Here is a 15,798-nt window from a genome sequence, read left to right on the forward strand (position 1 = left end):
AAGGCTCACTTCTATGGGAAAAAGTGATTTAATCCCGTCGATGGAACCATGAAACCGGCCTGTTCAATCCAAAAAGGGCGGTAGACTTTACTTTAAACCTTGATTTAGCTTTCACCCATTATTAGTCGTCTATTTTACCTGTACTTTCAAGACACAACAAAGGGGAGAGGGATACAAGCTGCTAGATTGCACCTGTATGAGTAGACGGACACCAGATTGGCCCCTAACTTAGGCGCCCCTTTCGGTATTTCTTTATTGTTCAAAAGAGGGAATAAACGCTATGGTTCCTACAAGCTGCCCCGCACAAACTCGGCTGAATTTCCACTGTTCCAGCCCGATTTCGGCAACATAACTGTACTAGAACCCTTCACAGTCAGTATTCCCACGCATTGACTGACTTTCCCGACGCATACGGGCACTTTGCAAAACCTGTCGAGAATCTGCAGCACGCTGAATTCTCTGTTTTCCGCCCTGAAAATGCGCCAGATCACCTGTTCAATGGTCCCCTTGCGTCCCCGAACCTCCTGGGAGTATTGGGGTCCGTTTAGGGCCAAAACCCTAAACCTGCAAAAATACACAGCCGGCTGTAATTTACTGTTTCGGGCTCCGTTTCGCGTGCCGGTCGCATCCGTAGCAAGTCCTCGAGCTCCCGCACTTGTAGGGCTACTTGCCCTTTGAATCGGACGAGATTTATGGCGTGAAACCTCTCCGAATTCACATGTACCTGCGGGGGGATTAGCCGCTAGCTAATCCAGTACCTGTGCAAGAGGCTCTTGCCTCGGCAATCGCGCATGAACCCACACAACTGTACATTGGTCAAATGAAGAGCCCACTAGAGGGGCATAACATACTGCCAAAGGGGAGAGAGAGGGCAGTGCGTAGCGTGCAGGGCATCACTCCTGGCACCGCACTGTGCATAAGAGGGAAAGCAAGCACTCCATAGCTCTTAACTTGTGACAGAGACTTGCAAAATGAGCCTCCCAGCTATAAATCACGTTTTTGCCTTCTCTATAAGTGGTAAACTGGCCTCAGAGTGCCAAGTGTCACTCATTTGTGCATTTTCCCGCTTTAGACCCTCGGGTCTAAAAATATCTCACCTGCAGCCTCTGTTGACTTGGCCACAGAGTAACAAAATGATCCCCATGTCAAACTGCACGTAATGACGCGAAGACATTTTCAGGTCCCAAAATAGCAGTTCCCTAAATTTTAGGAGATGCTGCCATTGTATCTTTCTAGGTCATCCGACCCTCTTTGTACACTGCGGCCACATCCAGAACTGAAATGTAGCCTCTGTAGCAAAGGATTCCACTTTGGCTAGTCAATGACCCCACTTGGCTAACCATAGTCCTTGTCCAACCTTAGTGCTCTCTTGCCCTCAGGCCTGGACTCCCTCTGGACAGTTCCACACTAGCTATGCAATGCAGGGGAGTTAGATTTCCCGAGGGGTGTTTCCAAAAAGTGAAAGTAAATAGATAATAAGAAAGAAATCAACAAAAAGGATAGATAGTAGTCACACGCTGGTGACAGTCGACAGTTCTCATCCGGAAGCCCCTCCATCTCCTCAATCACCCGACTTATCAGAGCACTCCTCCTCTTCTCCAACTCCGGCATTACCTTTCTTTGCAGGCTTTGTTTTGTGTTTACCTCTTTCTTTGTAGCGCGGTTGAGCTTCGGCTAGGTTGAGCTTCCAAAGACGATGGTGGAAAACCCCCTTCGACAAAACTTGGGAAGCTTGGAGAAGGAGAGAGAGGGAAGGGAGAGGGGGAACCGGGGGGGGGGGGGCCGGGGGGGGGGAAGCTTCAAGAAGAAGAGAGAGGGAAGGGAGAGGGGGAGCACGTGGAGAACGAAGGACTTTGACATTCTCGAAAAAGCGCTCGGAGAGATGATAGCGTGACTCACCCGTCGCTTGAGGAAGTGCCCCATTGGTCTATGTTCGGTGGTGGTGCACCGGCGCGCAAGGCCGAACGACAGAGGCAAAAGAGACTGGGCGATTTGGGTGCACCGCATGGTGATCCTCCCGTTGGCTCTACGTCGGCAACTCCTATGGCGTCTCCATCGCACTTTGAGGCATGGGATGAGCCCATGTTTGACATGTGTGATGAGTTACTAGTTCATAAGCGCGACGTGTGCGAGGAGGATTAACAGCCCTGCACTAAACAGGTTGTCGAAACAGAGGATAGATTGATGACAAGTGCACGAACACCTCTTTATGACGGTGCACGGTAGTCGGTGCTTCGAGCATCGTTGGAAGTCCTCAACTTGCAAGCAAAATTCGGTTGAAGTAACGCAAGTGTCGATGCACTACTTTTGTAAGTATGAATGTGGCTTTTATATACTCTCCACTCGCTTTATGATGCCGTCCCTCTAGCAATTATACTAATACGCATATTTGTTGTAGTTTGATGGGCAAAATGTTACCAGAAGATCACCACATGCCTCCAAATCGTCGACGAGCTAGATCGTATGTCACTGCACTTGGAATGGAGTATAAGCGTATCTATGCGTGAGTCAACGATTGCATGCTATACCGCAATGAGCATGCACATGCTACCTCAGTCTAGTGTGCGGGGAGGCACGATACAAAACAGGAGAGAGCGGGGCACACCTACCCCGCAAGGTATCGAGACATTTTCCATTAATTCCTCGCATCCAACACATGTTTAAAAGCAGGTCTACCGTGGAGCTTCTTGCGTGGCATGCGAACCATCACTCAAATGATGGAATGATGCGTATCCCTGCCCATTTATCTGCATGGAGACACATCAAAACTCAACGGCCAGAGTTTGGGTTGGAGCCTCGACACTTGAGGCGTTGCTTAGCAAGTGATGGTGCCAACCCTTTCGGCACTAAGTCTACTCATGGAGGACTTGGTCTGTGGTGATCATCAACTACAATATTCCACCATGGGAGACAACCAAGAAGGGCAATATAATTCTTTGCTTACTTGTGTCAGGGAAGTAAAAAGTGTCAAATATTGACATTTACCTCAAGCCCCTCATCGAGGAGTTACAGAGAGGCATTCTTATTGTCGATGTCGCACTTGCAAAGGGGGAGAGAGAGGCCGTTGTGAGGGGAATCCTTATGTGGACTATACACGACAATCCTGCGCTTTAAGAGATTCTGGTAACCCCCTTTCCTCTATCTCTCTTTCCCTCTCTCCCTTTAGTTCACTTTAGTTCACTCATCTCTCTAACCATATGATATGTATGTAGGGTTGTCCACATCGGAGCACAATGCATGTCCTACTTACGGGCCATCGTTGGTGACGGAGAGGCCCGATTCCTTGCGCAAGGTAATCTATCGAAACAACCATCATTTATTACCCCAAAACCATAACAAGCACAAGGCTCCAACAAATGGGAAGACTCCTCTAAAGCTCACGATGACAGATTGGGCAACCGTTTGGGAAGAACACCACAACAACAATCTGGCTCCGTGTCATCCACCAAAAGGTATGTCAAGGCATTCCATATTTTTGAAGCTTCCATATTGGAAGGACTTAAAAATACAACACCTCTTGGATCCCATGCACATATTCAAGAACGTAGCCCAAACACTATGGGACCACATTATTAGCAAGAAGGACTCTTTGGGTGCGAGGGAGGATTTGAGGCTTTTAAAATGGCTCCTCGCCTCTGCTACTCCACAGCGTGCCCCAAATGGAAAGATTGTGCTTCCTAAAGCACCATGGATGCTAGCCAGAGAAGAATTAAACAAGGTGAAGAGTACCATTGCCTCTATTCGCACACCAACAATATACATAAGGTCGCTAAAGGGAGCTTTCACAAAAGCGAAGAAGGGTGGAAGCGTTCAATTGTATGGGTTGAAGTCCCATGATTGGCACAAGATTCTTCAGGTAATCTTCATACTCCCTATCCTATCTATAGTTTGTGTGTATGACTATCACTCACTTTCCCTTTCCCTATATTTACATTGTACTTCATTCTACCGGTGAGTATGTGTACATGTCAAGACAAGAAAGTCAGGGACGCTATTTTCAAACTAGGAGAGCTAGTAAGGTACACCACAAGACTCCACTCAACTACACCTTTTTTATGTACGCAATAGTTTCAACTAGCGCTTAGTGTATCCAGAGTGGTCAATAACTTTTGCATTCTCAATGCAAAGATTATGACCAAGTGGGTGGACTTGTGGACAGTGGCAAAGGCAAGGCGTTTGCAGGAGAGGGAAGCATGGAAACAAACACATGGAGGAAGGAGGACACCCCTAGTGCCTAGACACCTTGTATGTTTCCCAGATCTCATTAGTGCAGAGTGGATTCGTGAAAGAATAATCGAGGCAAAAGCACGCGGAGAAGACATCACCAACAAAGAATGGGAGTATGCATTAGGCTACGTACCAAAGGTAGAGTACTCATATACATAAACCATATTTTAACGCTATTTCTTGAAATTGTCTTTAATATGTATTTGAGAAATTAATATATTTTTTGTTGGAATTAGGGTTGCAAAGAAACGCACACAGCTTGGAGAAGACGAAGGAAGCTCAAGGCACACAATAGAGAGTGTATTACTTAGTGTGCAATGGAAAGATGGATAGCCCTAGAGTGATGGGCGTATATACAATGCTCGGGGGGAAAAACCTCCTAAAGAGGGAAAAAATGTCTCGGCGGTACTAGTGTGTTCACACACATCACTACCACATGTATATAGTAACAAATCTCCCCTGGAGTGATGCAGTGAACGAGAGCTGGCAAATGAGTAAAGGGAAGTGACATGCCCTGAGGACATGATCAGTCCACAAAGGGGAGTAAGCCCAAAGCTTTACAGAAAGCTTCAAGCTTCTCACGAGACAATTCTTTTGTGAAAAGATTTGCAAGGTTGTCCGGGGTTGGCACATAAGCCAAGCTGATCTCGCCTGCTGAGAGCCTCTCCCTGACATAGTGGTAATGCACCTCAATGTGCTTTGTGCGAGCATGAAAAACTGGGTTCCTCCCAACTGCCAATGCGCTCTGATTGTCAGTGTAGATAGTGTTGGCAGTGTCCTGTCCAACACCCAAATCAGCCATAAGGCGTCTGAGTCATACACACTCAACCGTAGTTGTGAAGACTGCCCTATACTCAGCCTCAACTCGAAGTGGCCACAGTAGGTTTGCTTCTTGCTCAACCATGATATACATGAACTGCCAAGCATGAAACAAAAACCACTTGTGGATACTCGCGTGTCAAAACAACCAACCCAATCTGAGTCCGAAAAAGCATGTAAGTCTGGCGGCAATGATCCCCCCTTGAGATAAAACAATCCAAGATGTAAAGTGTTACTAAGGTAGCGGAAAATCCTCTTGACAGCCTGCCAATGCTTAGACCCTCGGCTATGCATAAATCTGCTGACCTGTGAGACTACAAACTGAATATCCGGCCTGGTTTTGCATACATAAATGAGGCAGCCAACAGCAGTTTGATAAAGAGTGACATCAGCAGGATCACCAGCATCATGTAGACTCAACTTCAAACCTGTTTCCATGGGAGTGGCAATAGGTTTGCAATCCTCAAGTCCAAAACTTACATAGTAAGGTCTCTATGTAACTTTTTTGACACAAGGCAATACCACCATCACACTGCTTAAACTGTATACCCAAGTAATGATGCAACAACCCCAAATCTTTGATCTTGAAAGTAGCATTCAAATCAGCCTTAAATTCAGCAATATGTTTCTCATTTGGTCCAGTGATCAGCAAATCATCAACATAAAGAACCACAATGAGAAGTACATCACCCTCACGCTTTATATACAATGTGCTTTCTGTTGGACTATTACAAAAGCCTCGTTTAACCAAATGAGTGTCAGCTTTCTCATACCAAGCACAAGGAGATTGCTTCAACCCATACAAAGCCTTCTTACATCTACACACTTTGTCCTCTTGTCCATTTATGACAAAACCGCGAGGCTGTGTTACATAAACTTCCTCAAATATGTCACCATTCAAGAAAGCAGTAACAATGTCTAATTGATGTACATCCCAACCAAAATGAGCTGCTAATGCACATAGAAAACGCACAGTAGTCATACGACAAGTGGAAGAAAAAGTCTCTTCATAATCAATACCTTTTTGTTGTGCATAACCCTTTGCAACAAGTCGAGCCTTATGGCGATCAATCTCACCATCCGGCTTGCGTTTCAACTTGTAAACCCACTTCGTACCGATGGCCTTTTGCCAGGAGGCAAACCACATAAAGTCCATGTGTCATTTTCTATAGTTGCATCATATTCTGATTGCATGGCAGTCATCCAATTTTCTGAATTATGTGCTTCATCAAAAGACAAAGGCTCCTCAACATCATGTAAGCTAGACACAGCCAAAGCATAACAATATGATGCATAAGATGCATGACGGGAGCCTGAACGAGTACGACTAGACAAAGGTGCATCCAATTTACTGTCACGCAAAGTGTGCACCAGCCATTTTGGCATACCTCTAGCCTGCTCATTTTCAGCCCTTTCCTCATCAAGTGCATCATGTACATCTGCATCAGTAATAGGCTGATCTGTAACATTTTCACAAACCCCTATAGGCTGTACATTTTGCCTCATTGGAACTTACATTCGTATTTCCACCACTATAAAGAGGCAACAAAGTGTCATAAATGTCCTCTGAGCTTACATTACTGTGTCTAGTACATGACAACAAGGGCTGAACAGAATCTTCCACAAACACTACATCCCGCGAAACCAGAATACGTTTTGTTTGCGGATGTACAACCTGTAACCTTTGCTTTCAGCACTATAACCAACAAATTTAAAAATACATTTGACAGACTTATCATCCAATTTTTATGCACAATGTTTATGGCACCAAAGCATATGCCAAACAGCCAAAAGCACACATGTGCTCAATAGAAGGCTTTCTATCATGCCATGCTTCATATGGAGTAATAGACTGCAAAGCTTTCGTAGTACATAAGTGGCACACATGATGGCCTCAAGCCAAAAAGAATGCGGCAAAGCTTGACTTTTGACCATACATCGTGCCATTTCCGTCAGTGACCTGTTTTTCCTCTCAGCAACACCATTTTAATGCATTTTTGGCTAGTCGTGGGATAAAACACCAATGTACAGTGCCTTATACACCTCAACAAAACCATCTGACCGGCAAGAAAGATACTTTGGGAGCCAGAGTTGACCTCAGAAATGTGGATCGTATGGAGCAATATTGGCCGCAAACAACGTCTGATGGATGAAATGACTGTAGCATTTCGGTCTCATAAATCTTTATAGACATGATTGCAATAAGGATTAGTTAATCGGGCATCCGTGAGGTCTGGAATGGATCTAGATGCGATTACTAAATACGTCGGAGGGTATCCATAGTACATTTCGAGACATTTTCAACCATAGCCAAAAATTGTTTGAAGCACATACAAACTTTGGACTTCTCTTTAAGTGGAACTATCCATGCATACCTGGAGTAATCATCAATGAAAGTCACGAAGTACAGCTAATTTCCCAAGGACGGAGTTTGCATGGGCCCACAAACATCACTATGCACAAGCTGCAACCTGCATGTGGCCCGAACTGAACTATCCTTAGGAAACTTAGAACACTGCATCTTATCCAAAATACAGCCTTCACAAACATGTTTGACAGGTGCTTCAAGAGGTGGCAAAGAAGCAACCAGATCAGATTTTTGCAAATGCAGCAAACTGACAAAATTCAGATGACCAAAACGTGCATGCCAAAGTTTTGCATCTGAAATAGCCCTTGAATCTGCAACAACATTTGCAAAATTTTGTCGACACTTGTCATACAAAGTGAGCTTATACAGCTCACGGCACAAAAGGCCAGATGCAACAATTTCATTACCAAAACTGAGATCATGAACTGTACATCTGTCATCCACAAATTTGACTACAAGTCCAAGTCTAGCAAGTGCGGATACGGACAAGAGATTCTTCGACAGTGGTGCTACAAAGCACATTACCTCACATATGTGAATCTGCAACAACTGACAAGCATGCATCATGGACAGCAGGATTATAAGTGCACTCTGCGCTAAAAGCCCATTCTGCATCAACATCAGCATCACAGTCTCCTTTCACAGAAGACTCAACAATGGCTGCATTTGTAGTGGAACAAGCATTTACAGTGGAACCAACCTCTTTCTTCTTAGCCTCTTTGGCCTTCAACTTAGGACACGACTTGATCAAGTGATCATTAGCTTTACAATAATGGCAACGCATCTTCTTTTTGCCTTTATCACCATAATTTCCAGATGAATTGATGCCAGCAGAAGCATTAGGAAGAGAATATTTGCCGCTCTCAGCACAACCATAAGAAGTGGCTGCATTGTTGTTACCACCCTTTCTTTGAGAAGCAATAAAAGCCTGTTCAACTGCACGTTGCGTAGTCCTGTTTTTTCTGGAAAGTGACTCTTGCAACAACAATGTGCATAATGCATCAAACTTGACAACTTCAGGATTTCCTTGGTCATAAGTCTCCAAGTACTAGCAAAAGTCTGGTAAGAATCTAGTAAGACATCAAGAACAGTTTGCACTAGGGAACTGTCTGAAATGACTTCACCTGCAGAAATGAGTTGCTCATTGATATCCTTAACACTAGCAAGGAAAGTGTCCATATCATCTTCCTTATGCATAATCTTCGACTTGAGCTCTTTACGTAACAAAGCAATCTTAGCCTCATTGCGACTTACATAAAGACCTGCTAGAATATCCCAAGCCTGTTTTGCAGATTTTGCTGAACAGATGTGAGGAACAATGGTGCGCTTCACAGACAACGCAATCAATGCATGAGCCTGCACATCCTTAACATCCCAACGAGCTTGTTCTACCGTAGGCAAAACAACTCTAACAACAGCAATTCTTGCAACAAGACCTGCAACATCCTCAACATCGCCTACATCCTCAGAACCAGGACGTACATCGATGCCCTGCACAATGTTCCATACGTCCTTTGACACAAGAGCATGTTGCATCATATAAGCCCACATAGGGTAATTGTCCCCATCCAACCTGTCCTCAGCAGCAAACATCTTGAACACATCTGTGTTGTTGTCATCCATGGTAAATGTTGCACCTGCTGTAAAAACTGCCCGAAAATAGGAGAAACGGAGCGGGAACAACACGTGCTATATAGCACAAACCATAGAAGAGTATAAGGCACCTGTTATGCAAAAAACGGCACTGACAGAAATTTTGCACAAAATGCCGAAATAGCATGTGCAGTACTGTCTGTAGTGGAAACGGAGGCCGAAGTGAGCCCGAAGTATTTGTTGACCTACGAACGCTTGCCAAAGCTCACTGAAATCAGAGAAAGTGAGCAGGCGTGTGCTGGAGCAGCTGGCGACTAAGCCCGGGAGGACGTGACCTGCTCTGATACCAATTGTTGGAATTAGGATTGCAGAGAAACGCACACAGCTTGGAGAAGACGAAGGAAGCTCAAGGCACACAATAGAGAGTGTATTACTTAGTGTTCAATGGAAAGATGGATAGCCCTAGTGTGATGGACGTATATACAATGCCCGGGGGGAAAAACCTCCTAAAGAGGGAAAAAATGCCCCGGCGATCCTAGTGTGTTCACACACATCACTACGACATGTATATGGTAACATTTTTCTATTTTGTAGTGCCTTTCCTTTAACTCTATGTGGTCAAAGGGTAGTCACCTTTGTACGCGCCACATTGACGAACGTAGAACCACTATGGATTGTGCCATCATTGGCAACTTTGACACAGACGGTGATGAAACCAAGTACTACGGAACTATTGAAAGGATACTAAAGGTTAATTTTAGAACCTTTCGTACCTTCATCTTCGAGTGCAAGTGGTTTGCAAATGTGTCTAGACGGCATGAGAATGGCCTCTACATGGTGTACTCTAGTGTGCATCACACAGGGCGGTATTCTATTTTGTAGTGCCTTTCCTTTAACTCTATGTGGTCAAAGGGTCGTCACTTTCGTACACGCCACGTTGACACTCGTAGAACCACCATGGATTGTACCATTATGGACAACTTTGACACAGACGATGATGAAGCCAGGTACTGTGGAACTATTAAAAGGATACTAAAGGTTAATTTTAGAACCTTTCATGCCTTCATCTTCAAGTGCAAGTGGTTTGCAAATGTGTCTAAACGACATGAGAATGGCCTCTACATGGTAGACTCTAGTGTACATCACATAGGGAGGTATGAAATTTACTTTACCGGCGCAATTGTGAGCAGGTGAGTGACATGTACCTTTTTTATTCTTATTTGCTTGTAGCATTAGTTATACCAATGTTACTCACTTTGAGCTTATATTTTATAAGTCGTCTATATCCCAACAATCCACCAACCAAAACTTTGGTTTGTAATTTCCGTAACACCTCGGGGAAAACCTTTTTTTCCACTAATGAAGTGGAGACTATCTTCGACCCTCTTCCACCTCCGACTTTGGATGAGGTGGAAACAAAGGAGAGGGAGGTCGATGAATCAAGTCCAGCGGCAACAAGTCTTAGCGAGGATGATTGTCATGATGATGAAGATGATGAGATGGAGGATGACGAAATCGAAGATGATGAAGGCGATACATCCACAAACGACAATTGTGTTTCTCTCTTTATTGATTTAGGAGACATAGTCTTAGAATTGGATGATGCCTCATGTAGAGATCTTTTTGAAGATGATTCATAAACATTTTGAAGTTATGAAGTTTTTTGGTCGTGTAATCCATTCACATCTCTCTCCCCCCTCTTCCTCTCTTTAGATTTGAGAATATGTTCAATTATGTTAATCAATCGACAGTGATTATTTTAATTGTAATTAAGTGTAATCTTATATCTCTCCCTCCTCCTCCCCCCCCCCCTCTCTCTCTCTCTCTCTCTCTCTCTTCTTTTTTAAATTTAAAAATTTTATACAATATTCTTTAATTTTTATTGAGAGGAAGGAAACACCAAAATTTGAAGGGGAGGGGGGGGGGTAAGGTTTATTTTAAGCCAAAATTTGAAAGTTTAGGCGCTAAATTTGGTTGTCGGATATAACACCGATAATACACACAATAATAAACACAGTAATAATAACGAAAATTGTCACGGCAATATTTTAAACACTAAAAAATCACCGCCCTCCTCTCTCTTGTTTCTCTACTTGAATTTACACCTTCTCTCTACAAAACGCGATAAAACAACGCGGTAAACACTTGAGGTTTTTATAGTGGAAGGAGCTACCCACAGAGTGATGGCCATGATTTATTTCGAAAAGACAAAAGCTACCCATAGAGTGATGCCTTACGAGAGCTTTTAAAAAAATTTACACACATATGCACCCGCACATCCTCCCCACTATTTCCCACCTCCGGATGCATGAGACCTTCGACGAGTGACATAAGTTAGAGTTACAAGAAATTTGATACTGAAGGAGCTCCCCAATTTGAAAAACTCCAATTGGAAACCATGATTGCAAGTACAAGAAAAAGAACACATGAAATGTTATATTACATACACACACACACATATATGTGGATTTATACACATAGATATATCCATGTACAAGAATGGTATTGTGCTTTCAAACTTCATTTTTAGGTCCCAGATTGAGCAAGATTGAGCAGCCTTATTACCCTTCAAGATGGATGCCCCTTATTGTTGTATTCGATGGAGAGTCTTTCATTATTACAATTTACAATACCAAGAATGTAGGTTGTGCTTGAGGGTGAAACATAGGAGCAAATTGAACAAGAACATTAAGTTACCTAATGAATTCACCATGATTCCAAGCAATAGAAAAGAACATATGAAATGTTATATTAATATCACACAGACACACGCATGCACATATATGGATACATACACATACATATATCTATGTACAAGAATGTTATTGTGCTTTCAAAATTAGGTTGGGTTCACACGTGAGCGGCTAGCTCTGATGTGGTGCAATCAAATCAATCGCCCAAAATAGGGTTGTTCACACAATCTAGAGCCCAAGCTTGCGTGGCATGCCGACTCACGGCTACCTTCTTGTGAAATAGCTTCTAGCATTGCATCACGTCCATGGATCATGAGCTCTAGCCAACATGACCAATCAGATGGATTCGCTCCTCCTCTCGTTTCTGCGCACACATCCATGTAATGTTCTTTTTGTGAAATAACATATTGTGGTTGCCGGCATGTGTGAATGGAGGGCGCGACAACCAATGTTGTTTTTTGGAAGACTTCTAGAGGTGCATGAATCGGATCCCAAGCATCCAACTCTATACTTTTGTTTCCACCCGAACATCATGAGAAAAAGTGCAAGTTGGCCATGGCCATGTGTGAATGGGACCTTATAAACAAGTGCGTCACACGACTGAGCAAAAAGACAGAGTGATGGCTATGATTCAGTATGAGGTATAATATTTGTTTATTGAAAGAAAGTAGCTAAACCTTATTAATCATAGCTAAAGTAGCTATAATTCAATATGAGGTATAATATTTATTTATGGAAACAAAGTAGCTAAAACTTATTAATCATAGATGAGTTTTTTTTATATATGTGCCATACTAGGGCTATTTTTTAAATTTCACACACAAAGACACAAACATGCATTTCCCACTAGGGGAGGTTATTAATACGAACAACCTAACTAAATTAGAGTGCGTCGAGGAGCTGAATGAGGCGGTTCCAGGCATGGTCATCTTCGAACTTGGGGCGCAGTTTGTTGTAGAGGGCGGCGCGTAAGGTGTCGGGATTATGGTTGTAGCCAATGGGCATTCTATCGGGCGGACACGGCTGAATGAGGCAGTTCGAGGCATGGTCATCTTCAAACTTGGGGTGCATTATGCGTAAGATGGCAGCGTGAAAGGTGTTGGGATTACGGTAGTAGCCAATGGGCATTCTATCGGGAGGACACGGCTTGCACACCCTAGACTCCTTTGAACTAGTTTTATTAAAGAAACGGACAAGCGATTCTTGAAAGTTGAAGAAGATAGACTCTCGCACCTGAATTGCAATGGGCTCGTCGCTGGAAGGCTGGCGCCATGAGGTATAGTGCTTTTCGAAATCTGAGAAAGGGATTTTAGAGCCGTCCGGGAAAGACATGTGGCACCCTTCCATCTGGAGGCACGTGTTTGCTATCAGCTCGTGTGTGTCATGCGACACCCTGCCGCTCAGACCTGCAGGCTGGTGTACGCAATCATGCCTTGGATCCACGTGTCCCCTGGCAAGAAAGCATGTGCTGCCACATATTGGACACGTTGCTGCACATCTGGGTCGGCAGTTCTCATCCGGAAGCGCCTGCATCTCCTCAGTCAGTACCCGCCTTATCAGAGCACTCCTCCTCTTCTCCAACTCCGGCATTACCTTTCTTTGCAGGCTCCGGTACAACTCTGGTAGTTTCTTCTCGTAGAAATCACTGTCTAAGACTCTACCCTCATACATCTTCACCTGTTGGATAGAGGATTTTACCCTGCCTGCCAGGTTTACATCCACGGCATTCGCCAGCTTCCGCGCCAGAGCAGCCACAAACTCTCTTACAGAAGGATTCTTAACTGAGGTTTGTCCTTCTAGACAGCCTTGCACCTTCTTGAGCAAGTCATCCCACTCCTGCTGCACCAGCTCCTTCTCGATGGCCTGTCCTACTATTGCATCCCTCAGCGTTGCAAAATGCAAACCTCCATCAGTGACATACCTGAGCAGCTTCTCAGTGTTTCCGGATTCCTGGAGGCCTAGGAGGTGGTAGTCCAGGAGTGCCCTCATGATCCTCCAGCCCCTCACCAGGTTCTGTGTCTCAAGCTTGGCTGCCACAGCCCTCACGACCGCAGTACCATGCACCTCTTCCAGCTCATCTTCCAAGCAATGCTGCAACTCCCTTACCAACATGGCAGCCGCCTCCAATCCATTGGCTCGCCCTGCAAAGAAGTCATACAAGTTATCTCTTGTCTTTAGGCTCTTCAGCTTCCCCACCACATTGTGATCCTCATCCCATTTACTCTGTATTTCTTTCATCCTGTTTGTGAGAGCGTCCTTCACCCAAATGTGTGCCGCTCCTTTCTCTTCCCTGCTCAGCTCTGGAATTGCTCTGTCTAATTTCTGTTTTGTCATATTGATGACATTACCCACAATAATGTCAGAGTACTGCCTTGCATCTCTCAACTGACGGTCAATGATCAATTGCAATTCTGAATAAATAGGCTCATCCTGCAGCTGCTCACCCTGACCCAAGATATGCCGCTTCACCCATCCAGTTAAGCCATTTGATTTGTGCTTCCTCGCACTAAAATCAATCACCTTCGCCAAGTCAGGGGAGTCGTATCGAGCCATAACTTTCATGTGGACATCGTTTGATATTGGCGGATGCTTTCTCTCTGCGTCCTCCAAGATCCTCTTGAACACTAACTCAAACTTTTTCCTCCACACATCTCTGCTCTGCTCTCGACCCCACTCACCGCTCTCGAACTTATCCAAAATTATGGACTTGCATTGCTGCTGATACACTGCTATATGTTTATCAAACCTTAGCACACCACTTTCCATGTCTGCAATCCTCCTCTGGTACCAGTCTTGGGTGTTCACACAGAAACGTTTCCAATTCTCCAGCTCCTGCGACCTCCATTTGGCGAAGCTCTTGTTCATGTCCAGGATTCTGTCAACCTCACCGGTCTGATTTGCCACCACGACTGCCACCTCCGCTTCCAACACACTGTGGAGACTTTTGCTGCTCTCTTCCTCGCTAATCATGTTTTCCCTCAGCTTCTTCTCCAAACAATTGAAAATCTCCGTGTACTTCTCGTGAACTGCTCTTTGCGGTGGCTGCAGACTTGCTTTAAGCTCCAGGTAGGCATTGTACTCTATTTTACTTTTGAAGCTCAATTCAAAATCTGCGCTACAAATACAGTCCCACACCAGCGTGAGACGCTCACCCCATTCTGCAAAGCTTGAAGCTTTAAATCCAGTGATGTCATGCATGACCCTCGCGTGGATGTATTCCCTGACCTCAACCACCCATTCGCCATAGGCCCATTCTGGGGTGTCTGCGGGGGGCATACCGCCTTTCTTCAAATTCCCCAAACATTTCACGTCACTCTCCTTTTCATCATCATCCACTTGAAAGTCTGTGAACACAATCTCCAACATCTCTCTTGCTTCCCTAGCAGAGGATAGTGTTCCGCCTCCCATGTGAGACACCTCTTCAGCAGCCTCTCTTAAATGCTCATGCAGCTTTTGCCTGTTCCCCTTCAGCTTATTTGTATCATTAGTGTCTACACTTCGGTACACAAAAATCACCTTGGCTTTGATCCTTTGACCACAGCTCTTTGCAATGGCGGAGCCTTTAAAAGCCAAAAGCACCATCGGTAGTACCTCCTTGAGCCCACTGACAGTCCAGCGTACACCGTCCAGCATTTGTCCGCAGCTGGGTCCCGAACATGAGGTTCAGCATCGTGCTCTTGCCACTGCTCTGCAGTCCCATCACACTCAAAACAAAAATCCGAGCTGCCCTACCCTCGGCTTTTTTCTTGGTCATGGAATCCAACTCTACTAGTACACTCTCTACCCAAGTTTTGCAAAACATACCTGCATCACCATCAAGAATCTCCAGTGGGAAGCCATCTAAGAGGTGCTGTGCTGCTTTCATCACCAGGTCACGCTGATTTTTGGGATCAGCCTCATAGATATGACTCAATTCCCTCCAAAGATTGTCCAATCCAGCACTCTTTTCAACATAGTCTTGCTTTCCCTTGATGTACTGTTGTTTGGCTTCGAGGTCATTGCGGTTTTTGCTGAATGCTCGGAAAAGGTTGTCAACCCTCGCAGAAGCATCCTCAAGGATTGGGTACATCTTCTGGGAAAGTGCTCTTTCCAGCCACA

General features: G+C 44.6%; 1 protein-coding gene across 1 annotated transcript in view; it reads right to left on the reverse strand.

Moving 5' to 3' along the window:
* The window catches only part of LOC147424355 (uncharacterized), a 37,407-nt gene extending 22,074 nt beyond the window's left edge, over positions 1-15,333 (reverse strand). The window contains exon 1 of the mRNA XM_086500169.1: positions 12,934-15,333. Coding sequence (XP_086356295.1) covers positions 12,934-15,333 — 2,400 coding nt within the window. The remainder of the gene's footprint in view (positions 1-12,933) is intronic.
* Positions 15,334-15,798: the final 465 nt, after the last annotated feature.

The sequence above is a fragment of the Adiantum capillus-veneris genome, chromosome 25 (assembly GCF_014529385.1).
Source record: "Adiantum capillus-veneris isolate H3 chromosome 25, ASM1452938v2, whole genome shotgun sequence".
In the NCBI taxonomy this organism is placed as follows: Eukaryota; Viridiplantae; Streptophyta; class Polypodiopsida; order Polypodiales; family Pteridaceae; genus Adiantum; species Adiantum capillus-veneris.